General features: G+C 35.8%; 1 protein-coding gene across 1 annotated transcript in view; it reads right to left on the bottom strand.

The window, feature by feature from the left end:
- The window catches only part of LOC150108459 (haloacid dehalogenase-like hydrolase domain-containing 5), a 156,080-nt gene that overhangs the window by 113,718 nt on the left and 14,502 nt on the right, over positions 1-27,860 (bottom strand). The window contains exons 3-5 of the mRNA XM_090390471.1: positions 21,679-21,791; positions 10,989-11,079; positions 1,958-1,994 (exon numbers count right to left, since the gene is read on the bottom strand). Coding sequence (XP_090246597.1) covers positions 1,958-1,994; positions 10,989-11,079; positions 21,679-21,791 — 241 coding nt within the window. The remainder of the gene's footprint in view (positions 1-1,957; positions 1,995-10,988; positions 11,080-21,678; positions 21,792-27,860) is intronic.

Genomic DNA, 27,860 nt, shown 5'->3' on the forward strand with positions numbered 1-27,860 from the left:
GGACGAGGAAAGATTAGCAAAACAAGTGTTCTCTGCCAGGGTGGCAGCAAAATGACCCAGAGGAAGACCAAGATATAGGTGGATTGATACAGTACAAAGTGCCTTAGACGAGAGAAATATAAGATCTGATAATGTTGGAGTCTTGACAAGTAACAGACTGATTTGGAGGAAAATTGTAGATAGGAAGTTAGTAATGATGTAATTTTTTTCATGTAGTACTATCATATCCTGTACACCCCTTGAGGGTACATGGCAGGAATTTGATGATGATGATTATGACAATATATTTATTACTTAGTTGCTGATATTTCACTGGTTTTATACCTAGCATCTTCAGAGCACCAACAGTTTATCACAGTATGCAAACAGCAACAATAACGAACAGCATAAAGAACTAAAGCCCTAACTGGTAGCATCTATTGTTGGATAAAGAGAGGTTTATAAGTGTAGTCAGTCCTTGACTTATGACCACTTGTACTTATGATGGCCATACCATTAACATGTTTGCCAAATACTATCTCACTCCTGCAACTCATGGACTAGGGTGTTATTGCTACCTTTCAGTTATTTATTTATAAATCCCTTCAGAAACTTTTGGAAAGAATATAACATTTTGCATTGTACAAAGAATGTAGTATGGAGTAAAGCAACAGCAAAGATTATGAATGGTGTCTGGAAGAAGTTGCTGAAAATACATGTTTATACATTCACAAGATTCAACAAAAATAAAGCCTTACAAGAAATGAGTCACAAGATAATGCTGCTAGCCAAACAGTTGGAGATTGACAATGAAGTACAGCAGTTAGTTGAAACTGTGGAAGAAGAGCTCTCAAATGAAGACGTTATAGAGCTAGAAGAACAGAAAGATGAAGAAGAAGCAAGAGACAAAGAGAGAGAGCGAGAGAAAGTAAGAACAAGCAGCCAAGGGCCACCGAAAAAAATTGGCAGAGGCACCTCAACTAATAAGGCAATTTGGTTGTTTGAGGAAACAAGACTATAACATGGAGAGATTTCTCAAAGCAGTCAAAATGGTAAACAACAAATGTTGCTAAAGAAAAACGTATGCATAAAAGAAAAGGCAAAGTGTGCATACTAGCTAAATGTAATGTACACATTGTTAAAGAACTCCATTCTTACTGTCACCTCAACCATGAATTTATTATTTGACACCTCCAGGGAGATCGAGGGAGGACACCTATTCTACAACTCTCCATCACTCAACCTCATCCACCAATCGCATCATCTACACCAACGCCATCTACTGTTCACGATGAGTCTGGGCCTTCCACAAATTTTGAAGTTTTGCATATGGTAAACCATTATAAAAAAAAAAACACTTTGTTGCAATTCCTGAATCTGAAGAATTTGTTGTTGATGATCATACCTCTCCTGCTCTGATGAATTGCTCCTCGTGTTTCCATTCGATCTCGTTTTTGCACTCAGTAATTTTAAGTTATAATTTGTCAACTGTATTATTTCACTCTAAACAAAGAGTGAAAGTTTTCATTAAAAATATAATGAAAACAGACCTACATGTTTACACATTCAGGCATGTCAACAATCCTACACAAGCCTAATGGCTTGTGTAGGAATTTCCAACTTAAGACCTTTTCAACTTATGATGGTACCATCAGAACTAATTCTTGTCATAAGTCAAGGACTGGTTGTATTAAATTGATCTTAAAATGACAGTATCCCAGATTTTTAGCAAACTGATAGAGGTATGGGGAATGTTTTGTAGCCAAATAAAACATTAACCAAAAGTGAAACAAAAGAAATGAATTCGATATCAATATTTTAAAGCTAAAAAAAAAGACATACATAACTTGTACTTTTTTCCGTATATATTAAAAAAAATTTTCTGTTTCAAAACATTCTGTTTTATATATGAAAGTTTCACAGCCCTTTGAGAATTATGAGGAAAAAATGGCATTCTAAATCTAACACTGTGACTTACCTTCAATTCTTGGGAAATATCTTTCAAATGAACAGGGCTGAAAAATATAAAGTTAAAATCAATATTGAAAATTTGAATATTTCATATCATATAATAAAGAAGGTTCAGCATTTCAAAAGTTCCAAATATATTTAATAAACACATGTATCACCAAAATGATTTTTAATGAAGGAAGTTATTTTCAGACTTATTTAAATTATTTTTAGATTTAAGATAACGTAACCAGTAGTGTGCCACAAGGAGTCCTTTGTCCATTATTATTCGATGTATACATTAATGACATAGGGAAGGATTTGACAGGAGGCATACAACTATTTGCTAATGACACAAAGATAGGCAGGATAATCAGAAATGCTGATGATATGCATACTTGCAGAATGATTTGAAGAGGTTGGAATTGTGGGAACATGAAAATGACTCAGTTCAATGTTAATAAAAGGTCACACACTTTGGTGTGATTAGATATCCAGTGTCATATTATATTGGTGAGATTATGATAGAAGAAATTGGTCAGGCTAGGGATTCCGGAGTTTAATAGATAGGAAGTTGAAGTTCGAGTGGCCATACAGCAAACACTGCAAATGAAACTCAAAGGATAATGCTGCAATGTTGAAATGAACCTTGACATGTAAAGATAAGGAAGTCATTTTGCCTTGATAAGACTTCACTTGGACTATTGTGTTCAGATCTGATCTCCTGGTTTCTGTGGTAATTCTGAAACCATAGAGAGAGAGTTAAAAAGGATATCAGGATTATGGGATACTGATTGTAGGAAAGAATATTAGGAAAGAACTTTACACATTAGCATTCAGGAATGTGTTAGCAGAGCTAATCTCAGGTGGTATGGCCACTTAAACAGAATGGGAGAGGAAAGATTAGCAAAACAAGTGTTCATTGCTAAGTTGGCAGGAAAAATACCCAGAGGAAGACCAAGATGTAGTTGGATTGATACAGTAAAGAGTGCCTTAAAAGACAGAAATGTGAGATCTAATAATGTTGGAACCTTGACAGATAACAGATTAATTTGGAGGAAAACTGTGGATTGGAACTTAGTAATGGTGTAACTTTTCACGTAGTACTATCATATTTATCCCGTGCACCCCCTGAGGGTATATGTTAGGAATTTGATGATGACGATGAAATTTAATTCCATAATTTTTGAGACTTTTCAATCTAGCTTTTCCCATCCCTTTCACTCTTAACCCTCCAAATGGCCACAACGTCTACACATTCATGCTAAATCTTGATACGATTCTGTAACACTCATTGAATAACATGGATAAGAAGTGCAATTTGGTCTCACTATTTCATCCACATCGGCCGGTAGGGAGGTTAAAGCATTACTTCCATTTTTTATTTCACTAATTTACTGGAAACAGTTGCAAAAATCATTGAGATGAAATGTATATAAACTTCATTACATGGGAAGAAAGCATAATATATTTAATTCACATGCTTAGTGTACTATCATTTCTGATCTTCATACTTTTTTTCATATAAAAGTGCTTTGTATATCAATAGAGCACTTAAGTCTATTCATCATCTATATTTTCATTACCTTTTTATCACAATTTCACCATATTTCATTAAAAAAAAGTGAGGGAGAATCTTGTTCATTTCAGTGAACAGTTAATATTTTGATAAACCAGGTGAATTTTCATGTGCTGCGTGTGTGGAACAAAAACTACTGAGAATAGTTTTTTTAGTATGTAAAATTACCATAAAAGAATGCTCAACTGAATGTTTTGAAACTCTTTTTTAGTAATTCTGCTTGTCATATCACAGCTATATTATTATTTTCCTGACTTCCATGAAGTCACAAGACTCATCATGGAAGGTCAACACAAAATATATTGTACTACTCATTAAAATCATCCACAATCTGCATGTTCGCCACCCTCTCAGGCAATGCATTCTACATTACCACTCTCCATGCAAAACACTTCTTACCCTTTTTCTCACCACCTGCTTTTGCAACTTCCAGAGATGGCCCTTATCCTTGCTCCTTTCCCTTATTCTGTCATATGAAAAATCTCCTCAGCATTAATACGATTTTTTAAAAAATTTTATTTGTGTAAGGTTTCCCCATTCCTCGACCGCCCCTTAGGACTGGTTGAGCCCTCCTAACGAGGAATTAAGCACTATATCCTATAACTATAGCCTGTGTGTTCACAGGGCTGGTTTGTCTGCTTGCAGGATGAAAAATCACCAGATAAACTGGGAGGGAAAAACCCTGCTGTCCATGCCCAAGACCGGCTAACTTGGCTATGGCTGAAAAAGATCCTTAAGCTCCTCATGTTATCAACAGGAATCTAACCTAGGAGACTCCTTCCCTAGGCATATAGGTTGTGAAGTGCATAGCCACTAGGCTAACCACACGGACATTAATACAATAATAACTTTCAACAGCTTAAATGTCTCGATCATATCCCTCCCTCCCCCTTTGCCTTCTATCCACCAAATCCTGCAATCTGCATGTCCTCAGTCTATCCTCATATTCAATGTTGTACAGTCCTAATATCAATTTTGTTATCTGTCTCTCTGCACCATCTCCAAGGTTACTTCATCCCCTTCAAATTCCAGTAACTAGATCTGAGCACAGAAAACCAGATCTGGTCTGATCACAGCTTTCTACAATGAGACCAGCACACTAACCTCTCATGGTCAATGTTCTCTTCAAGATTGTCACAATTCGCTGAGATATCTTTTGCAATATGTACTTGGAACTTCCAATCTCTATCCACAATCATCCCAAGATCCTTTGCTTCCTATACTTCTTCAAATATACCTCCAAGTGAGTATGAAGCATCCCATCTGTGGATCCCAAATTTTAAAACCTTACATTTAGTTGCATTAAACTGACATCCCCAATCATTTGCCCAATTTCAAGCTTATTCAAATCCTCTTAAAGAGCCAAAAAATGATTACTATTACTAATAACCCTCCCAAACGTCACATCATCTGAAACAACTGAACATCTCCCTGTAGTCCTGTGACAACATCACTGACAAAGACTGAAACAGCAATGGTCACCGAACCTCCAATGGAGCTCCACTTGTAACCTTCCTACTCTCTGATAGTGTTCTCCCATATGCAACGCTGATATCTATCAGAGAGCCAATCACCAATCCAATCCACTAACCTGTATCTAAACCGATACGATTCAACTTAAAAATCACTTGTCATGTGACACTGCCAAATGCATTGGAAAAATCCCAAAAAATCACAGTGCGTGCCTTACCCTCATCCATTGCTCTTGTTACTTTATTGTGAAGGTAACCAGATTACTAAAATAAGAGTGCCCTTTAATAAATCCATGCTGGCCTGAATAAATAATATTATCTTCATCTGCCCAATTGTGTATACAAGTTCTTATTGATCTCTCCAAAATCTTAACAACTATAGAAGAAATACAAAGAGGCCTGTAGTTTGATACCTCCATTCTACCACCACACTTATGCATTGGGACTATCTTACCCTCCTTCCACTCTCCAGGAACCTCTCCCATTGCAAGACTTTCATTAAATAGCCAAGTTAATGGCACACTCATTTCCACAGCACATTCTCTTAAAACACGTAGTAAAATTCCATCTAGCATATTATCATTTAGCATACTCAGTATTTGGAATACATCCTCTTCATGCACTTCTAATACTTCACCACTCATTATCCTTCTAGGAATAAAGCCTGTAGTATGAGAATGAAACATTCTAATAAGATGATCATTAAATAGCTCAACTATGTCATCTGCTTTTGTCAACCTGAATCCCATCTCCACCCAGCAATATAATCCATCCACTATCATTTTGCCCCCTACTCACCACATATTGAAAAAACTCCTTAGGATTCTCCTTGGATTGCAGTGCCAGTCTCTTCTTATCTTCTACTTTTTATCTACGTACAATACTAGTCACTTTTCTAGCCTAAGCCTTATATTCTTCATACAACTGCTCTCTACCTCTCTCTTTATATGCCTTCCATAATCTGTTTTTCTTATGCAATTCCCATTTTATTTATTTATTTATTTTTTCCTAATAGCTTTGTACTTTAGGGATTGTTTTGGTAATCTTTTTTATTTTCATTCTTTGAACGTGTTCCATCCATTTATGTTTATATTTTTTAATTTTTTCTATTACTGATTCTTGGTTTAATTCTTTCATAATTTCTTCATTTCTTTTGTGATCAAATAGAGTATACTTTGCAGTTTTTCTCATAAACTTCATTTCTGCTGTTATTAATCTTTGTTTGTCTTTTTGTTTTATTGTCCAAATTTCACTTCCATACAATAAGACCGGTATGGCTAATGTATTGTATACTTTTAGTCTGGTTTGTTTTTGAACTAGGTTTGGTTTAAATACAGAGTTAATTACACCTGTTATTTTTAAATATTTTGCAGGACGACCTCTTAAGGAATGGAAGGAGGGCAAGATTGTGGCACTTCATAAAGGAGGTGATCGAACTCAAGCATCAAACTATAGGCCTATCTGTGTGTCAGGTATTGTGGTTAAGTATTGTTGGAGAAGCTTGTGAGAACTAGGATCCAGAGTTGGATTGACAACAATGGTATTATCTTTGATGGACAGCATGGATTTGCTAAAGGGAGGTCATGTTTTAGTAATCTACTTACTTATTACAATAAAGTGACCGTTTCCTTGGACAGAGGAGAAGGATACACAGTAATATACTTAGATTTCGCAAAGGCTTTTGATAGAGTACCTCATAATAAATTGATAGTCAAACTAGAGCAGATGGGGTTGGATATTAGATTAGTGCATTGGATTGGAGACTGGCTATTTGATAGGTATCAACAAGTTGTGTATGGGGGAGAGCGATATCCAGGAAAAGGAAAGACACTAGTGGAGTGTCTCAGGGGTCTGTTTTGGGGCCATTACTATTTAACTTGTGTATTAATGATATGGGTGAAGATTTGGATGGAGATATTCAGTTGTTTGCAGATGATGCAAAGTTGAGACGAACCATGAAGAGTAGCGAAGGTGTTGTGGCCTTACAAGAAGACTTGAATAAATTGAGTGATTGGGCATGGAAATGGAGATGTAAATTCAATGTTGCAAAATGTAAGGTTTAAAATTTGGAAAACAAAGATGGGATGCAGAATTTATGCTTGTTGGGATATATTGTTGGAGGTGGAAGAAATAAGAGATCTGGGGGTGATAGTGGATAAGGATCTAAAATTTAGGGGACACATAGCCAAAATTGTGAAGGCAACACAAAGGCTTCTGGGAATGATACAGTGGACCCTGACTTGTAGAAGTAGGAAGATTCTTGTTCCATTGTATAAGGCTTTGATTAGGCCACACATGGACTATTGTGCCCAGATTTGGTCACCTGGTTTTCATAAGAATGAAGAGATGTTGGAAAGGGTCCAAAGGCGATTGACTAAGGTAGTTTCTGACCTCTGGAATGTCGAATATGAGGAAAGATTGAGAAGATGTAATTTGCAGAGTCTGGTGGATAGGAGGAAGAAGGGAGATATGATAGAGACCTACAATTGGTAAGGGGGTGTCATAGGATCAATGCTGGAGAAGTTCTACAGAAAACAGTGGAAGATCGGGGAAGAACCAGAGGTCATTCCTGGAAACTGTATAAAGAGGGTGTGAGTAGGGGAGTGAGAGGCAGGTTTTATTCGTGCAGAGTTGTGAATGATTGGAATGCGTTGCCTTGAGAGTGTGGTGTCTGCAAGGAGTTTGAATGTGTTCAAGGCATGGTATGATGAGCTGTGTGTGTGTGTGTGTGTGTGTGTGTGTGTGTGTGTGTGTGTGTGTGTGTGTGTGTGTGTGTGAGTGTGTGAGTGAGATAAAAGGACCTCCCAGATGAGTCTTTGACTCCATGAGGTCTTGGGGTAATAATAATAATTTAAACGATTCAACGATGACTTCTAAGGCCGGAACAGGCTACACTAGGTCTAAATCCTTGATATGCATGATGATGATGAATTCCCATTTTATTCCTTTTGTAATCCATTTGACTCCAAATTGCTTTATCTTCTTCACTTGAGGTATACAATCTGGTATTGTGTACCTCAAGTGAAATCAAAATTGTAATCAAAATTGTTGGCATTACTGCCAACAATTTTTCTACTTAAGTATCCCCCATGCACTAATGACTTCTCTTCCTTCATTTTTTTTCATCCATTTCATCCATTGCATTCCTGCCATTCTGTTTTAATACCTCCACATTCCCATTCATCCTCCAAGTCAGGGGTACATGGTTACTTTCCCCAATGTTATTCATGTTCCCTCCACCACATACTGTGTAAGACAGTTGTCCTTCAAGAAATCCAAAAATTCACTTCCCTTATTACTGAATGGCAATCTCCTCTGCTCAGTTTATATCCCCATGGTTAAAGTCCCCCCATAATGATCACTTGCTTTTCATTTGACAAACTAATTTGCCTAAACATTTCCAGCTCATCACCACCTATATTCTCTGGTCTGTAGCAACATTCCACTAAATATCTTGTCTTATAAAGATCTATCTCACACCATATACTCTCAAAGCCATTAGTGTTATTTCCACTGAGATTTTCTGCCCTAAGAGTGCACAATTCATCTCTTATCATGAGTAACACTTCACCACAAGGTTTACCTTCCCTATCCTGCCAAAGTATGCTATATCCTTTGATCTGTATTCCTATTAGAACATCCTCCTCAGTTTAACCAAGTTTCACTGATACGAACATTTGGAGAGGCTGAGTCAACGTCACAAACTCATTCCCTTTATTCCTAATGCTTCCAGTATTCATATACAGGAAAACAAGCATATTGCCAGTATTCTTATAGCCATTATTTCTCCCCTTCATACTCCACCTAGCTCTGTAATATAGTGCACCCCCCCATTTCTCAAGCCACTATCCTGCAACATTCCACCTGTGCAATTCCAGTTTCCCTCTCACAAAAAACTTGCCCAGAAAACAACACTCTTCCCAAATGCCTGTGCCCATCTGCATTCAAATGTAATCGATCTCTTACATACAGCTCTCATCTATCCTCAAATGTACCCCACATATTCCAGATCTCTTTTCCTACACATTCTGCCATCATCTTATTCATCACCACTGCTTTTCTCCTCCAGTCTGCATTATCATACCAGGGCAACATTTTCACTATCTTTCCTCAGACACATAAAAGGCTTTAGAAACATATTTCAAAAAAAAAAAGCATTATTTGAAAAATAAATATTATTTAGTGTCAAGTAGACAAATAATGTTGAAAATTATATCTTCCCTTTCCCACTTTTAGCGAAAAAAACAAACAATATTGCAATCATTTCTGAAAAAGTACAAGTAACATGTTCTTCTCTTGTGTTTTTAAATGTCCACCTCATATCAGTGATTATATCACAATTAATAAGAATAATTGATGCACATGGAAAAACAAATGGGGAAAAAAATGAAAGATACATCCAAACTGTACATTTGTTTGGAATGCAAGTTTCTTAAAAGTAATATAGAACAGTTTACAACATCAATGAATATGCACATTCAAAGTAAACTGTCATTCACTCATAGTTGGTTAAGAAATATATTTAATCTTCTTTAATAATTTTTTGTTAACTGCACAAATTGCATTAAATTTGCAAAAATAAACTAACAAACATTGCAAAGTTTCCAGCAATAATTGTCATTTGTGCATTGCGAGGAAAACTTTGGTGGTTTGTTGTTACTTTACCAAATGAAAGATGACTGAAGTGATGTGTTTTTTGCTACTCAGGTTTCCTTATTATGTGCATATTCATCTGATGTAAGCATTCTGTATTAATTTTCAGGAACTAAAATTTCATATTCCCAATAACAGTACACTCAGGTACCTTTCTTTTTTCTCTCCTCTCTCTCTTTTTTTTTTTTTTTTTTGTTAATGCATTGCAGAAATGAGAGGACTAGTATTATGACAACAAAACTCTTATATCCAATGGATGATGGCACTGCTTTAGCACGTGCTTGTGCATTATAGCAAAGAGCATTATTCTAGAGGTCTCTAGTATGCAGAAAACTCCACTATTCAAAGACACCATTCCCAAAGTTATTCGATAATACTGAGTTCATGTATATTAGTGGAAAAATATATTTTTCAATACGCTGCAGTTTTAACTTGAAGGTATTTTCATGAAAGAAATTCACGTAGGTTTGTTCATCAAGAATCTAGTTCTTCTATAATAATGTGGGCAAAAATGCATTTTTCTATTATTATTATTATTGCACCCTACATGGAGTCAGCAGACTCATCGTGGGAGGTTCATTCAACCGACAACATATTTATCATACCAAATCTTAAAATCCTCGCATTAATAACACATTCTGGTATTCTGGTAATGTATTCCAATTAGGACAAAGAAGTTTTCAGCAGAAGAATAGGTAACATGTTTTGAAAAATTTTAAGAAAAAAAAATATATATATCCAAAAATGGAAAGTAACTTTAGTAAGAAAAATAAAACTAAAGTAAGAAACAAATCCAAAGTATAAGATCACCAAAACCAGTAACTAAGAGATACTAGTAGAACAGCATTATTAGAATTAAAGAATAACAAAATCTCATCTCTAATGCAACATGAAAAAAATAAAATGAACTAGAAAACCAAAGTAATCCATAAGATTCAGACAGACAGAAAAGTTTTTGAAAGAACTTGTAGAAGCAATAATGAATATTAAAATTGAAATCATAATGACTCACTTCAAATCAACAGGACTTAGTCCACTCTCATATGACATTCAGTTTATAAGCTTTTGGCCTTTAGACCAAACTGAATGTTGTGTACTGTACATAGCAGATTTTTATATATGTTGTCAAAGCAATGATAAAAGAAATCTGTTAAGTAAAATAATTTATTAATCTTTAGGCATTATTTTCTGTTAAAAATAGATTATGTCTTACTCTAATTATATTTAACCAATACATATACAGTACAAAGGCATAACTAAGAAGATCTCGGGTACACACCGATTATTAGCAAAATGTTATTGCAAAATTTAATAAGTGTACTAATTCATTTAGATTTATGCATATAATAACATACAACATTTGATCTTCTTTTATGGTCTACTGCATCCAGTGAAGGAAAGCTGTTTCTCAACTGGTCCACAGTTGTTACACGAGTAAATCCTAGACTAAAGAAAATTTTTTTTAAATAAAAGTTAACAGTGCAAAACTTGGCTCACTGTTTTTCACAGAGAAATGAACAGCATCCATTTATACTGAATATATAACAGACAAAATTTTGTTCAAGTAAAACAGTGACAAAATTAATATCAAAACAGAAATGTAAATTTTGTAAAAAAATTTAAAAATAATTAAAATTTTATACAAATTAATAATTTTTTAAAATTCAAAAAAGTTTAAACTGTATCATGGCATTTTTATTTTTTCCTTTTGATTCTTGGACAGTCTTTTAGGAAAAATACAGATTACTGGAAATAAGTTTTTAATTATTTCCAATAATTAAAATAACAAAACAGCAACCTGATGTTGCTGTTTTGTTATTTTACAGCAAAACATAATTACCTTATTTATATTCAGAATTATCAATTAGTATATCCTTTCAGAGAAGCCTTAATTTTCATGATCTCCACTTTTTCAAAATAAAAATTATGCTTTATCATTGTCATGATATTTTTCATCATTATTATTGTGTGTGTATCTCCATTGAGTCAGACTCAACACAGTAGACTCACACTAACTTTAACAATACTTATCATATCTCTCCTTAAACTCATTCACTGTCAGGGCACTCAACTAATTTTGGCAATCCATTCCACTCATTTACTACACTATAAACAAAAAATCTAGTCAGCCCTCCCTTATTAATAACACTTCTTATAAACTTCCAGAGATGAATCCCTAGTTCTCACACTATTTGTCATGTTTTGAAAATTTTCTTTTGTGTCAATCTTATAAAATGTTTTTGGTAACTTAATTTTAGCTTCTTTCATGTCTACTATTTCTGCCTGTCAACTGGACTGTGACACATACACATACCTTCAATCTATCCTCATAGAGAACAGTGTGTTTTTCAACATCCAAGTAATTCTTTGAACTATTTTACCAAAGTTTGCTATATACCCTCTGAACTCTGTCCACCATTACCCCCAAGTCCCTGGACTCAACAATTTCCTGCAATCCAGTACCATCAATGTAAATTAAAGATGCCAAGAAATTATATTCTTGGTTTCATCCTTTATCCGAGAGTAAGCAAATAAAGTTTGCGCATGAAATTAAGTATTTATGTATTTATTTAGCATATGGCTCACACATGAAAAGTTACATTACATTAATCCCTAATATATATGGACATAGTAACAGACATATGTACAATAATAAGACATAATATAGTCATAAAAGAGACACTCGAGAATAGGCTACAACTAAATGTCTAAGTTGATTATCCAGTCAATTGCACTTGGTGTAGCATGGATGAAGTCTGACAAGTTTCCACTATATTTGGACACATTCTGCTGTAGTATGATTAATTGTCTGGCAGGGTGATCCACAGTCAACACCTGGGTGAGGCAATCATGCCCCCATTTGTAAAAGTGGTCTGCACATCTGCCATGGTTGGTGCGGATTCGGTTAAAGGCAGACCAAGTTTTCCGAGGTAGGTCAAAACCTGAAGGTATCTGTGTTGGGTCCACTAATTCAGCAAACATCCCTGTTGAACAGTGTTACACCAGGACTCTTTCCACTTCTCCTTCATGTTGAAACTTGTCTCTGCAAGATTTTTTGCTGCTAAGATTGGAGGGTGCCTTGACTTTAGCCTGTTTATTTCTAGGGGTGGGATGTCTTCGTGGATTGGAAGATTTTGGATTTCCATGATTTTGCTGTATTCATGTAGAAGAAAGTTGGATCTGCAGATGCGGGATGTTGCTCAGCACTGGAAGCTTTTACAGTTCCAGAAATGAAGTAACTTCATAATAAGGCAACGTGTATATAGAAGCTAATGACTTCACATCAATTGCCTTAGTATTTCATAATTATTATTATTATTATTCGTGACACCTCCAAGGAGTCCGTAGACTCCTCGCGGGGGGACACCTACAATTCTCCGTTTTCACCACTACATTGAACATCTACATCAATGCCATCTACTGCCCACCACCACCAGTATTTTTTGTCTGTAAATTGAGTGTGTTCTGTATGGTCAATTTGTCTGTATACGGGATGAAAAACCTGAGTTTCTGGGAGGGGAAAAAACCCTGCTACCTCCATATGAGATCGGCTAACTCACCTTCGATTGAAAAAGTCCATATAAAGATTCCTCCCGTCATGACGAGAATCAAACTGAGGCCTTTTCCTAATTGAAGGGTGCAACATACCGCCGTTCTTCCAATTGCGCTATGGAGGCGCTTAATGCAACATATCCTTACAGACATGTATAATGCTATGCATTATGGAAAGGACCACTACCCAGACTGGTTTCAACCTTTGAGGTCTCATAAGTGGGAGCCAGAATATGAATAGCATTATACATGTCTGTGGATATGTGTTGCACTATGGGATACTAAGGCAATTGATGTGAAGTCATTAGCTCTTATATACAAGTTGCCCTGTCATGAAGTTACTTCATGCACAAACTTTGTTTGCTTACACTTGGACAAAGGATGAAACCAAGAATATAATTTCTTGGCATCTTTAATTTATAATATAACCAAGTGGAAAATCTTTTAACATCTACCATCAGTGTGATACCATCAGTATATAACCTTTTCAACTTGAGGTGCATAATCTTACATTTTGCAACATTAAATCGACAATCATTATCCTTCGCCTGCAATGTCATCATCCTGCAATATATCTAATCTACATCGCCTTTATCAACTATTGCCTTCCCCAGTTTTGTATCATCAGCAAACTACTGAATATCCCTCCCCCCCCACACACACTAAATTTTTCCCTATATCATTAACATACAAGATTGCTGTTGCTTGAGAAGCAACAGCAATCTTGTTCCTGAGAGACTGTCTTTGAACACAGTTACATCTCTTAGACAAGCAATGCAATTTATTTTTCCACTGACTAAACAACCAGGATATCTCATCTTTTGAGAAAGCAGTCAGCTCTGCTGTTTTCGAAATCATGGTTACAGCAAGATGGGCACCCACAATAAGCCTTTTATCAAACTCTGAAAGATCATTTGTTTATCCCATTGTGTTCAACACTGTTGATGACTACTGAACAGCAGCATTCTTAAATAGTTTGCCTAGAACATGTGGTGACACACACATGACCAAGTATTTTACATATACTTGTCACTTAAATAACCAAGTGGAAAAACATAAATTTATGCACATATACATAAATGTCACTTATTGCATAAGTGGCATTTATGTATATGTGCATAAAGGTTTCTAATTAAGTGGCTGGTATGTATATAATTCTTTGGTGTCTGTCTATTTATGTCAGCCACCCCTCATCTGTGCTACCAGCTTCATGTCCATTCCGCTCGTCCCCTTTGCTCAAACTTTTGAGATAGTTTTCCATGTGGTATTATGTCAAATGCCTTTGCGAAGTCTAGCAGTATTGTGGTATAGCCTTTTTTTTTTATCCATCTCTGTTGTCACTTTATTATAAAATGTGACTAAATTACAAAAGCAGGACATACCATTTACAAAAGGCATGCTGCCCTATATAATATTGTATCCCTATTCACCCACTATTGGATTCCATCTTCAACCATCTATTCCAACAACTCCTGATATATCAATTGATCTATAGTTGGCTATTTCCGTCTTGAAGTCACCTTTATGTAATGGAACTATCAGAGCTCACATTTAGATTGAACAACTTCATCAGAGACACTGTCAATTCTCTTGCACATTCACAAGCTTGACTGTGAGTATGCAGTCTAGATACTGCATCTCTCAAACAATCCTTGACTGCCTTCCATGCACTACTGACATCCCATCCTTGTAGTTTCTCTAGCAATGGCATTGCTCCAAGATGCCTCCTAATTCTGTCATAATTATCAGCTTTCTAGTTCAACATAAACCCTTTCTTGACAGAGAATTCCCTGTGTTTAGCAACCTTTCAAAAAAAGACGGGTCTCTCCCCCCTGATTGGAAGCAGAGTGTTTACCTTAGTTATGGATACATCTTCTGATGCTATTACTAGATCCAGCACTCTCAAACCACTGGTCCCCTTTGTGACATGCTGTTTTGGGTAATTATCCCTTAGTAACTATAATACATTCCACTTGCATCTGATCATGCTTCCTTTCTTTTCTTCAATCTATGTCCCAATAGCTGAGGTCCTCCATAATAACTGCTCAGCTTGCACTCATTGTACTAATCTGCCAATGCATGGCATCCACACCTTTCTGTGGACCCTTATCTATAGTGGCACCCAACAACATATTTTGTCTTACTGGGCTATCTTGCACACAATAGCCTTGAATGAACTGTCTTCCTCAGAATACAGAATTATTATATTAGATTTATGGAAGCAACTGTTGTTTTAAGATGATTTTAATGACATTAAAATTATCTTCTTTGATATTTACATTAAAGTCATCTCCAGGAATGTACACATATACACATTAAAAGAAACTGGTATTGTACCAGAAACTAGTACTGAAGACATTAATTGGCAACAATGTCTTCACAGAAATGCTGTCAAGATGAAAACAATGCTGAATGACTTTACATAATTATCTGCTGACTTTTCTCTTGCTTTTTTGAAAATGCATGACCCGCATCAAGTTTTTATGAAAATTAGATATAATTTTCATCACATTACAATCAAAAAATATTTCTTATTCTGAGTCAAAAAAAAAAAAAAAAAAAGACTGAAGAACACTGTTTAGAGTATATCCTGTGAGTAATTTTGTTATTCTGAATTGCACGTTTCAGACCAACCACTTCATTTCTCCACTGCAGATATCAAATATCCTCTGAAATCTGATCCCCTCCCTTTCCTTTTGAAAGATCTGTTTAGGTCTTCATTTGAGGTTCTTGCTTATTTCTTTATTTTAAGAAACTTTATTGACAGAAGAAATGATAAAAATGTTACTCAGCATCTTTTTTTTTTTAAATTAAATTTAAAAAATAAATAATATAAAATAAAACTATATTATTAATGGTTTTTATATTCATAAATGTTGGATGCAATTTTTTAATTAATGTATACCCTTGCATTAGTTAGCTCCTGTTTATGAACAAGAATATATGCAAAAACACTTGGAAAATCTGACTCATCTTCCCCTTATCATTTACACTACTAGACAAAAATAGCAGCGCTGGCTAAACTCTTCTTACTGTCTTCTTTTCTCAATTTTCTTCTATTAAATTAAAAAATAACATGTAAAACTTTAAGCTATTCATTTTCAAATCAAGGTTAAACCAAAATTGTGATTATCAATTATGTTTAATGGAAAATCTCTCAGTATTTTTAGACAATATTGAAACATTCTGCACTACCTATGTTATCCTTTCAAAATGTAGCCATTGTATATTTTTTGAATCAAGAGTATACAAATAGAGCAACAACATTTGGCATACACATATCTGCTCTCTCTCTCTCTTTTGCTCTCCCCACCTCCCTTTTCTTCTCTGCAAGTGAGATATTTGAACACAAAAGGCAATACCCAATAGGATATTTCTATTTTTTTGGCAAGAAGAATCATGGATGGAAAGTGCCCTCATCTCAATCTTAAAATAGATTACTAAAGGACTGTCGATGCCAATATATAGCCTCTTGCAGTCAAGTCATTCTCCACCTTCGAGTGGTATAGCATGTTTCCGCAAACAGGGCTCTAGTGAACTTGGAAAGCATTGCTGCTGCAAAAGTATAAAATGTATTACAAAATCAAATAATTTTACAATGTCTGAAATTCCTGTTGCAGTAATTCAATGCTTTCTTTATTTACAAATGTGCCTCTATCTGAAAGCATTGAATTACTGCAACAGGAATTTCCTTCAGACATTGTAAAATTATTTGATTTTGTAATACATTCTGGTTATTTTTCCTTTAAAAATAAGTTGCAGCAACAAATTGAAGGAACAGCAATGGGCAATCCTCTTTCTCATGCTATCTCCAATTTCTTTATGGAACATTTTGAACAACGTATCTTTGACAACATTTCTCCCAGAACTACTCATTGGTTCAGATATGTCGATGACATTTTTGTTATACGGAATGGCTCTTCTGATGAACTTCAACAGTTTCTCACTAAGTTAAACGAACTTCATCCAAGGATCCAGCTTATCCTAGAAGTAGAATCAAATAAGCAGTTACCTTTTTAGATCTTTTAATTCTTCGTCAACCAGATGGTAACCTATATTTCTCAGTCTATAGAAAGAAGACTCATACAGGCCATTATATCCATGCTGAATCTCATCACCAACCCAGTCAAAAGGCAGGAACTATTAAAACACTGGTTCATCGGGCCCACCTCCTTTTGTTCTTCAGACGATCTTTTACAGAAAGAACTGCAATATATTACTTCTTCCTTTCTATCTAATGGATATAAGAATTCCTTCATCAAAAGAGCTTTGAGTAGTTTAATGTCTTCCTCTTCAAATACAGAAGAAATAACGCGCATTCCTATCCCTTATGTACAAGGCATTAGTGAACGTATAGCAAAAGTTTAAAAACCACTAAATATTTTTGTTGCCTTTCGACCGTTCAGAAAAATCTCCACCTTTCTCACTTCTCCTAAGGACAAGCTTCCACATCTTAATTATCCAGGTGTCTACCAGATTCCTTGCTCTTGTGGATTATCTTATTTCGGACAAACAGGAAGATCTGCCTCTATTCAGCTAGAAGAACACCAATCTTATATTGAATACCTTGAACCTGAACAGTCTGGACTTGTAGAACACCATCATCACTAGACATAGAGTTCATTGGAAAAAGACAAGAGTCCTTCACAAAAGTCGGTTCCTCATGGAACGGCTTTATAAAGAAACAAGTGAAACTTTACTTCATTCTCCTAACTTAAACAGATCCGATAGTTTATGTCTATCCCCTTTATGGGAGATAGCACTTTATAAATCAGCTAATCTTTCCTAACTTTTTATTGTATATATAATTTTTTTTTTTTTTTTTTGTTAGGAAATTTATTGACCTTTTTAGTTATTTTACACTTAGGTGGTGCTTTTTGGAATTGTCAGTTACTGTTTAATTTGAGCTTAAAATGTACTGAAGATGGCTGTGACACAGGCAAAAATTATACTATTAAATAATCTTTGTATGCGAGTTTTCTGTTATTAATTTTGTGTATGTCTGCTCACAGTATTCCTTTATTAAAACTTATAGAACACTTCATGAACTTATAAGTTATCATGTTTCATCTTCTATGCCTATCCACTAAACTTTGCAACCCACACACCTTTGGCCTATCCTTGGAGGAAGATTCCATAGATGTCACTAGCTTGACACTTGTCTGAATTCTCTGCACCACCTTCTTAATCCAAAAGCCACAGGGTGACCAAATCTGTACACAGTAATCAAGACATGGTCAAATCATGGCCTTATAAAGAAGGACAATAACCTCCTTATCTTTACTTAGCATGTTTTTCAACATTCAAGTAATCCTTAGAGCTATTTTAATCAGCTTTTGCAATATTGCTCTCTGAACTTCAACTCCTTGTCCTACATTACTCCAAAGTCCCTAGCATCACCAATCTCCTGCAATCATGTAACCATCAATGTAATATACAGTATGTAACCTTTACAACCTGAAGTGCATAACCTTACATTTTGCAACATGAAATTGATAATCATTATCCTTTGTCCACAATGCCAATTTATTTAAATCGTGCAAGATATTTACATCACCTTTATCAATTATTATCCTCCCCAGTTTTGTATCATTAGAAAACAACCGATTATCCCCTCTTAAATCTTTCCTTATATCGTTAATATACAAATGAAAGAGTGGTGGCCCTAGAACAGAACCCTGAGGTACTCAACAGTTACCCTCATTCTCTTAAATTCCACTCCATTTATACTACTCTTTGGAGTCTATCTCTCAGCCACCTCCATCCACTACCAACTTCACATCTATTCAAAGCTGAAACTTTTGTAATAATTTTCCATGCAGTGCTCTGTTCAAATGCTTTTGCAAAGTCCAGCATTATCATGGTTAGGCATTTCTCTTATCTAATGATTATCATCATCCGTTCTCTATGGAGTCAGAGACTCATCGTAGGAGGCACATACTATTGCACACAGTGGTCATCCAACTGTGCCTTAAGCTAATTAATGTGTCTATATTCACAACACACTCAGGGAATGAATTCCACTCACCAACAACTCTCCATGCAAAGAACCTTATTCTCACTCCTCGACTCACACCTTCTTTATACAGGTTTCCAGTGATGGCCTCTTGTTCTACCCCCCCTTCCATTCTATGAAAAATCTTTTCCATGTCAACCTGATAACAACCCCTGACTAGCTTATATGTCTCAATCATATCTGCCCTTCTTCCTCCTATTCATGAGGCTTTGCAACTTCAATTATCTCAATCTGTCCTCATACTCCAAATTCCACTGACCCTACTTGTATGAATCTTCGCTTGTCCCTTTACAACATATCCTCATCACCATGAAAACCCGGCTACCAAATCTGTACACAATAATCCATATGAGGCCTGATCAAGGCATTATACAATGGCATCATAACTTCTCTATTTCTGCATGACGTAGTCCTTGCATCATTGCCATTATCCAATGTGGCATCTTCACAACTTGTGCAATGTGGTCCCCCTGAATTTCAGGTCCTTGTCCACCATCACTCCTAGATCTCTCATTTCCTTTAAAGTTACCTCACCAAGTGAGTATTTTGCATCCCATCATTGTTTACCAAATCTCAAAACCTTAGACTAGGCTTTGCAACATTGAATTGAACAGTTCCACTTACCTGCCCATTCATGCAATCTATTTGTCCTCCTGTAATGCCATAACATTCACTTGATTCTGCATTGCTTGCTTCCCCCCCCCCAGTTTTGCATCATTTGCAAACAGCTGCATATCACTAGTTAAACCCATCCCAACCAATATCATTAACATACAAATTGAACAACAATGGTCCCAAAACTGGCCCCCTGCAGTACACCACTAGTGACCTTTCTCTTTTGGGATACTGCACCCCTATATAAAACTTTCTGATACCTGTCTGACAGCTAGTGACTGATCCAACTCAGAAGTCTGTTATCCAATCATCTGTTTCAATTTACTTAACAGTTTTTCATGTGGCAGTCTATCAAAAGACTTTGCAAAATCCAAGTACACCACTATATATACATCTCCCCTGCCCGAGGTATTTGTCACCTTGTTATAGTACATAAATTAGTAAACCATGATCTCCCTTTAACAACACTGCTGCTGTCAACCCATTTCTGTATCCTGCTTCTCACCAATCTCTCTCCAGTACTTTCACTACAACTCCAGATATACAGATTGGCCTATAATTTGAAGTTAGTCTTATCACCACTTTTATGCAGTGGAACAATTTTACTCTCCTTCCACTCCCTTGGAACCTGTGCTGTTTTAAGACTCTTATTAAACAGGCATGCCAATGCTACTGCCAATTCCCTGAAACATTCCCTTAAGATGCTTAGTGATATGACATCAAATCCTATTGCCATCAAGGTTATTTATTTCCTCAAATACCTCTTGTAACTCACAATTAAGCCATCCTCTCCTATGTCATCTACTTAAGTTCCTCATGATTCCACCCTGATCAGGATGAAACACTCTTATAAATTGATCACTGAATACTACAACAATGTCTTCTGCAGCAGCTACCATTCTACCATTTTCATCCATTAACGTCATCTTACCATGATCATTCTTCCTTCTACTTGTCACATAGCTAAAAACTCTCTAGGGTTTTCCTGATTTGCCAATTTCTGCTTATATTACAGTTTTGTTTTCGTTACGAAAACAAAACTGTAATATGAGCAGAAATTGGCAAATGTGATATGAGCAGAAAAATTGGCAAATGTGATATCAGCTGTAATATGAGCAGAAAAAGTGACTCAAAACAGTTTGAGTCACTTTTTCTCTCTCAGTCACTCTCCTGGCTTGTTCTTTATAATCTTCATGTAGCCGATTATTACCATTATTACCTAATAATGCTGAGGAAATTACTGAGGCAGCGGCTACCTTTTACAAAGCCATGCTGCCCACCATAGAGTATGATATTCCTATCCACTTACTGTTAGATTTTACTTTTAGCAAACTTTTTTAATACTTTAACCAACACTCATAAAATATTAATTGATTTGTAATTGCTTCTTCTGGCTTGGAACCACCTGTATACAATGAAACTATCTTGCCCTCTTTCCATTCCCTTGGAACGTTGTCATAGCTGAGACTTAGATTAAACAATTTCATTAGTGGTGCAGCCAATTCTCTTGCACAATCACATATCACACAGGCCAACATGTCAAACAATCCTACTACTGTATTAACGTTGATATTTTTCAATATGCTGAGCACCATTTGTTTAGCTATATCAATTGCAACATCAGGCAATCACATTAGCAATTGCAAAATCTCCACCTGAATGATGCAACTATGTGATGGTAAGAAAGGTCCAGCTGTTCAAGAAACATCAACAGTTCATTCTTTTTTCTGTATTCTTTTATCCACACAGTGGCACTGTTTTACAGGTTTTGTGATCTTCATTGTTTGGGGGTTAAAAAAAAGACCAGAAAGAATTATCTAAAGAAATAAATAACAAAAGTGGTAGAAAACAAAGCAGCTTACCCATGAGCAATTTCCATAATAGGACCCTGCCCTGATATAAGACAGTGTTTGTCATGATATTGCTTAAACATGCGCAATGGGCTGTGAGACATCACCACTTGATCTTCTGTAATCTGAAAAAAAACCATTTTGTTTCAAAAAAAAAAAAAATTAATACACAGTAATGAACTGAAATTTTGTTAATTAGTTAAATTACTTTCATCCAGATTATTAGTTTCTGTTCTTTGATTTAGTCCCCCCTAACCACCAATAGAGGAATATTAATAAACAGTAATGGTAACTATTTTAAATCCCCATTAAGTGACAAAACTCATCAAACAATCAATGTATCAAATGTTGGTCATACAGTGCCTTAAATTTATCCAATATTGATGTAATCATGATCCAATTCAATAATGTATTCCATACTTAATGGGAGAAAAAAAATGAATAAATAATAATTATTTTTAATTTATAATTTTCACCAAGTCTTTCACATAATTATGATTATTATTATTTGACACCTCCAGGGAGTCCAAAGACTCATCGAGGGAGCGCACCTGCTCTACATCTCTGTCTCCACCACTCAATCCATCAACACCATCTACTGCCGACCACCACCACCACCACTAGTTTTTCCATTGACAATCACAAACATCCATGCCCATGGTGGGATTCGAACCAGCAGCTTTTTTAGTTGGAGAGCGAATACGCTAACCACTCCGCCAACCAGGCCGGTGTGAGCATAAGCAATACATATTTATTATTTTTGTTCATTATTGCTTTGACGTGTGTTTCAATTAAACCATAACTGTATTCACTGAAAGTTTTTCCACTTGGTTATACTATAATTTAAAGATATCATCATCATCATCATACATATCAAGGATTTAGGCCTAGCATGGCCTGTTCCAGCCTTAGAAGTCATCGTTGAATCGTTTAAGAGGACGTCCTGGTTTTCTTTTTCCTAATGGCTTGTACTTTAAGGCTTGTTTTGGTAATCTTTCTGTTTTCATTCTTTGAACGTGTTCCATCCATTTATGTTTATATTTTTTTTTAAATTTTTTCTATTACTGGTTCTTGGTTTAATTCTTTCATAATATCTTCGTGGGGTGCTTAAGGGTCAAAGCTGTATAACTGAGAGGAGACCTCCACATAGCCTTTAAAGGAATGCGGAGAACCAGCCAGGGCTTCTGACCTAATATCCAATCCTCACCTTCTCGTGGTGCACCCTGTTGGGTATCTACTTTGATACTGAATGAACGAGGATGGGCTGGCAATTTGGGATTTAGCCGACCAAATTGTATTCTTATTGGTTAAACCAAAATAAAAAATGATAGTACAACATGACAAAATTTCATGCCGGCTGGGGCGTCGCCAGTTAAACAAGGCCCCCCGTTGTTTTCGCCAGGGAACCAGGGCGAACAGCGAAAAGTCAGCTACTGGAACAAATCTGAAAACAAACCCCAACTCAACATCACCAGAGTTAAAGATCGGTACTATCAACGTAAGAAGCCTGAATGGCAAAGAAATGAAGCTAGCTGAGGATTTAGATAAGTACCAGATCGACATAATAGGAGTGACTGAAACAAAAAAGACCAAAACTGGTGAGATCTTTCTGAGCAATAAATACAAAATGTTATATTCAGGCAATGACAATCAATGAAAAGAAGGAGTAGCCATAGTATTCAACACAAAATACGACGCTAATCTTCTTGAATGGCAGTCAGTCTCAAGTAGAGTAATGTGGGCAAACATGAGAATGGGGAACTGGCCAATGAGACATATTTGTGGCTATGGTCCCACAGAAGGTTCTACTAAGGTAGAAGTGGAGGAATTTTTTGAGGCTTTAGAAAAAGCAACTGACACAATGAAAAAGGAAAAGTTGGTCCTTGTTGGGGATCTAAATAGCAGAGTAGGAAATGATTGTGAGACATACAAAAATATTTTGGGAAAATTTGGAGAAAAGAGCAAAGCTAATAATAATGGCAAATATCTGTTGGATATCTGCTCAGGACATGGACTGGTTATTACTAACACCATGTTCCAACATAAAAATGTGCACAAATTCACATGGAGAGAAGAGGCTAGGAATAAGAAAAGTCTCATTGACTATGTTATTGTTGATAGTGATATTTTCTCCCTGGTGCAGGACAGCAGAGTGTACAGAGGATTTGAAATTGGAAGTGATCACTATTTAGTCTTGAGCAGGATAAAATTGAATTTCATATTGAAACGAATAACATATAAGAAAGTTTATAACCGAATAAAAGTTGAGCATCTCTCAGATGTGAACTGTAGACTAAAATACAGAAAGATTATTGAAAAGAAAATGAAAGAATTTGAGAACAGGAATCAAACCTTGCAGATTCAGTGGCAAACTCTGAAGAAAACATTGATTGATTCTGCCAGAGAGGCATGTGGTCAGGTTGTGTGCAAGGATAAAAAAATCAGAACTCCCTGGTGGACACAGGAAGTTAAAGAGGCAGTGAAGGAAAAGAAGAAAGCATATCAAACGTTCCTGGCAAATAACTCAGCTTTTGCTCTTAGAGAATACAGAGACAAATGTAAGAAAGCTAAACAGTGCGTAAAACTAGCTAAACAAAAGCCATGGGAGGACTTTGGCAAGAATATAGAAAATAAATATCAAGAAGGTGGCAAAATATTCCGGAGGTTGTTGAAGAAGCTTAGGAATGGAGGAAAGAGTGCTGTAAAAGGAATTAGAGATGATAATGGTGACATGAAAACAGTAGAAAAAGATATCCTTGAAATATGGAGTAATTACTTTGAAAAACTGCTAAATGAAACAAGCAGTGATGACAGCACAGTGATAAAAAACACTGACCAGGCATGCGGTCAGGAAAACATATCCATACTTGAAGTAGAAAAAGCCATCAAAGGCTTGAAATGTGGAAAGGCAGCAGGAGTAGATGATATTCGACCAGAAATGCTGTAGTATGGTGGTATAAGAGTCTTACAGTGGCTCAACTGCATAGTTCAGAAAGGCTGGACAGAGGAACGAATTTCCGATGATTGGAGTAGAGCTCTCATAGTACCCATATATAAAAAGGGAAATAAAACTGAATGTGAGAATTACAGAGGTATTTCCCTACTGAGTGTCCCTGGCAAGATCTATGCAAGTATACTTGAGAAACGGTTGAGAAGAATTGTGGAAGAAAAGCTTGGTGAAGAACAAGCTGGATTCAGGCCAAATAGAGGCTGTCGGGATCAGATCTTCACTTTACGACAAATAGTCGAGAAAGCATGGGAATATAACAAAGATCTGTATTTAAGTTTTGTCGATTTGGAAAAGGCATATGACAAGGTGCCAAGAGAGAAGCTATTCAATATGCTGCAGTTATATGGTGTCAATGGGACATTATATCAAGCAATACTTAGTCTTTATTTGAGTTGTAAGTCAGCAGTTAGAACTGAAGGAAGTACAGGAAGATGGCTTAATGTTAAATCTGGTGTGAGAGAAGGATGTACATAATCTCCTCTGTTATTCATTATCTATATGGATCACATTATGAAGGAACGTGGTATTAAACATGATATCAAAATTGGAGATGTTAATGTCAGCTCTTTGCTTTATGCGGATGATGTTATACTTCTAAATAAATCCGCTAGAAGTCTGCAAGATTCTCTGACTAAATTGAATAGCTGTTGTAATAGATATGGTATGAAGGTCAGCAATAAAAAGACAAAGACAATGAAAATATTCAGAATCATTAAAAATGTCAACTGTGTTGTGAATGGAGAACATGTGGAACAAGTAAAACATTTCAGCTACTTAGGCATGATTTTTACTGAAGATGGTAAATTAAATATAGAAATAGACAACAGAATCAACAAAGCTGGTATGGTGGGAAGTCAATTGAATAAATTCATATGGAATAAGAAAGAAATTAGTCGGAACACTAAATTAGCTGTATACAAGACGGTGTTCAAACCAGCTTTAACTTATGGATCTGAGAGCTGGTCAGAAGTAAAACACTTGACCAAAGACTAGAGACACAGATACGAGAGTTCTGAGAAAGATTAGAGGCGTGAACAGATGTCATCAATATCATATTAAAAATGAGGATATTAGGAAAAAACTTGACATTGTCAGCATCCAGGAATGCGTTAGCAGAGCTAATCTCAGGTGGTATGGTCACTTAAATAGAATGGGAGAGGAAAGATTAGCAAAACAAGTGTTCTCTGCCAGGTTAGCAGGAAAACGACCCAGAGGAAGACCAAGATATAGGTGGATTGATACGGTACAAAGTGCCTTAGACGATAGAAATATAAGATCTGATAATGTTGGAGTCTTGACAAGTAACAGACTGATTTGGAGGAAAATTGTAGATAGGAAGTTAGTAATGATGTAATTTTTACATGTAGTACTGTCATATCCTGTACACCCCTTGAGGGTACATGGCAGGAATTTGATGATGATGATGATGATATCTTCGTTTCTGTTGTGATCAAATAGGGTATACTTTGCAGTTTTTCTCATAAACTTCATTTCTGTTGTTGTTAATCTTTGTTTGTCTTACTGTTTTATTGTCCAGATTTCGCTTCCATACATTAAGACCGGTAAGGCTAATGTATTGTATACTTTTAGCCTGGTTTGTTTTTGAACTAGGTTTGGTTTAAATATAGAGTTAATTACACCTGTTATTTTTAAATATTTTGCAATTTTTACGTTTATATCTTTTTCATTTTCATATGTGATCATACATCCTAGATAGCTAAATGAATTCACCTGTTCTAAGATCTTGTTATCTATTACTATTGTAGTTCTTGCTGGATCTTGTCCTTTAAAGGCCATAATTTTTGATTTTTCTGTTGATATTATCATACCATAATCTTTGGATATCTCATTCAGATTTAAAATAGCTTTCTGTAAGTTATCTTCAGAATTTGTAATTATTATTTGGTCGTCTGCAAAGTGGAGAGTGTTTAAGTTAACTGTAGGTGAAAGTTTAATTCCTTGGTGTAAATTTTTACTCTATTTTATTATTATTTCATTTAAGTAGATATTAAAAAGAGTTGCTGAGAGGGGACATCCCTGTCGTACCCCTTGGTTTATCTCTCTCTTGTATATGATAGCTCGTGATTTAATCTTATTTGTATTTGATTATTTTCATATATACTTGTGATAGCTTTTAGGATATTATTTGGTATTTGTCTTTCTCTTAATATGTTAAATAATATGTTTCTTTTAATTTTGTCAAATGCTTTTTCAAAGTCAATAAATGCAATATGTGTTTCCAAATTGGGGTGCTTAAGGGTCAAAGCTGTATAACTGAGAGGAGACCTCCACATAGCCTTTAAAGGAATGCGGAGAACCGACCAAGGCTTCTGACCTAATGACCAATCCTCACCTTCTCATGGTGCACCCTGTTGGGTATCTACTTGGATACTGAACAGACGAGGATGGGTGGCAATTTGGGATTTAGCCGATCAAATTGTATTCTTATTGGTTAAACCAAAATATAGAATGATGGTACAACATGACAAAATTTCATGCTGGCTGAGGCGTCGCCCGGTTAAACAAGGCCCCCGTTGTTTTCGCCAGGGAACCAGGTTGAACAGCGAAAAGTCAGCTACTGGAACAAATCTGAAAACAAACCCCAACTCAACATCATCAGAGTTAAAGATCGGTACTATCAACGTAAGAAGCCTGAATGGCAAAGAAATGGAGCTAGCTGAGGAATTAGATAAGTACCAGATCGACATAATAGGGGGTGACTGAAACAAAAAAGACCAAAAATGGTGAGATCTTTCTGAGCAATAAATACAAAATGTTATATTCAGGCAATGACAATCAAGGAAAAGAAAGAGTAGCCATAGTATTCAACACAAAATACGACGCTAATCTTCTTGAATGGCAGTCAGTCTCAAGTAGAGTAATGTGGGCAAATATGAGAATGGGGAAATGGACAATGAGACTTATTTGTGCCTATGGTCCCACAGAAGGTTCTACTAAGGTAGAAGTGGAGGAATTTTTTGAGGCTTTAGAAAAAGCAACTGACACAATGAAAAAGGAAAAGTTGGTCCTTGTTGGGGATCTAAATAGCAGAGTAGGAAATGATTGTGAGACATACAAAAATATTTTGGGAAAATTTGGAGAAAAGAGCAAAGCTAATAATAATGGCAAATATCTGTTGGATTTCTGCTCAGGACATGGACTGGTTATTACTAACACCATGTTC

Source organism: Typopeltis vanoorti, chromosome 3 (genome assembly GCF_054136105.1).
Source record: "Typopeltis vanoorti isolate ZY-2024b chromosome 3, IOZ_Tvanoo_1.0, whole genome shotgun sequence".
NCBI lineage: Eukaryota > Metazoa > Arthropoda > Arachnida > Uropygi > Thelyphonidae > Typopeltis > Typopeltis vanoorti.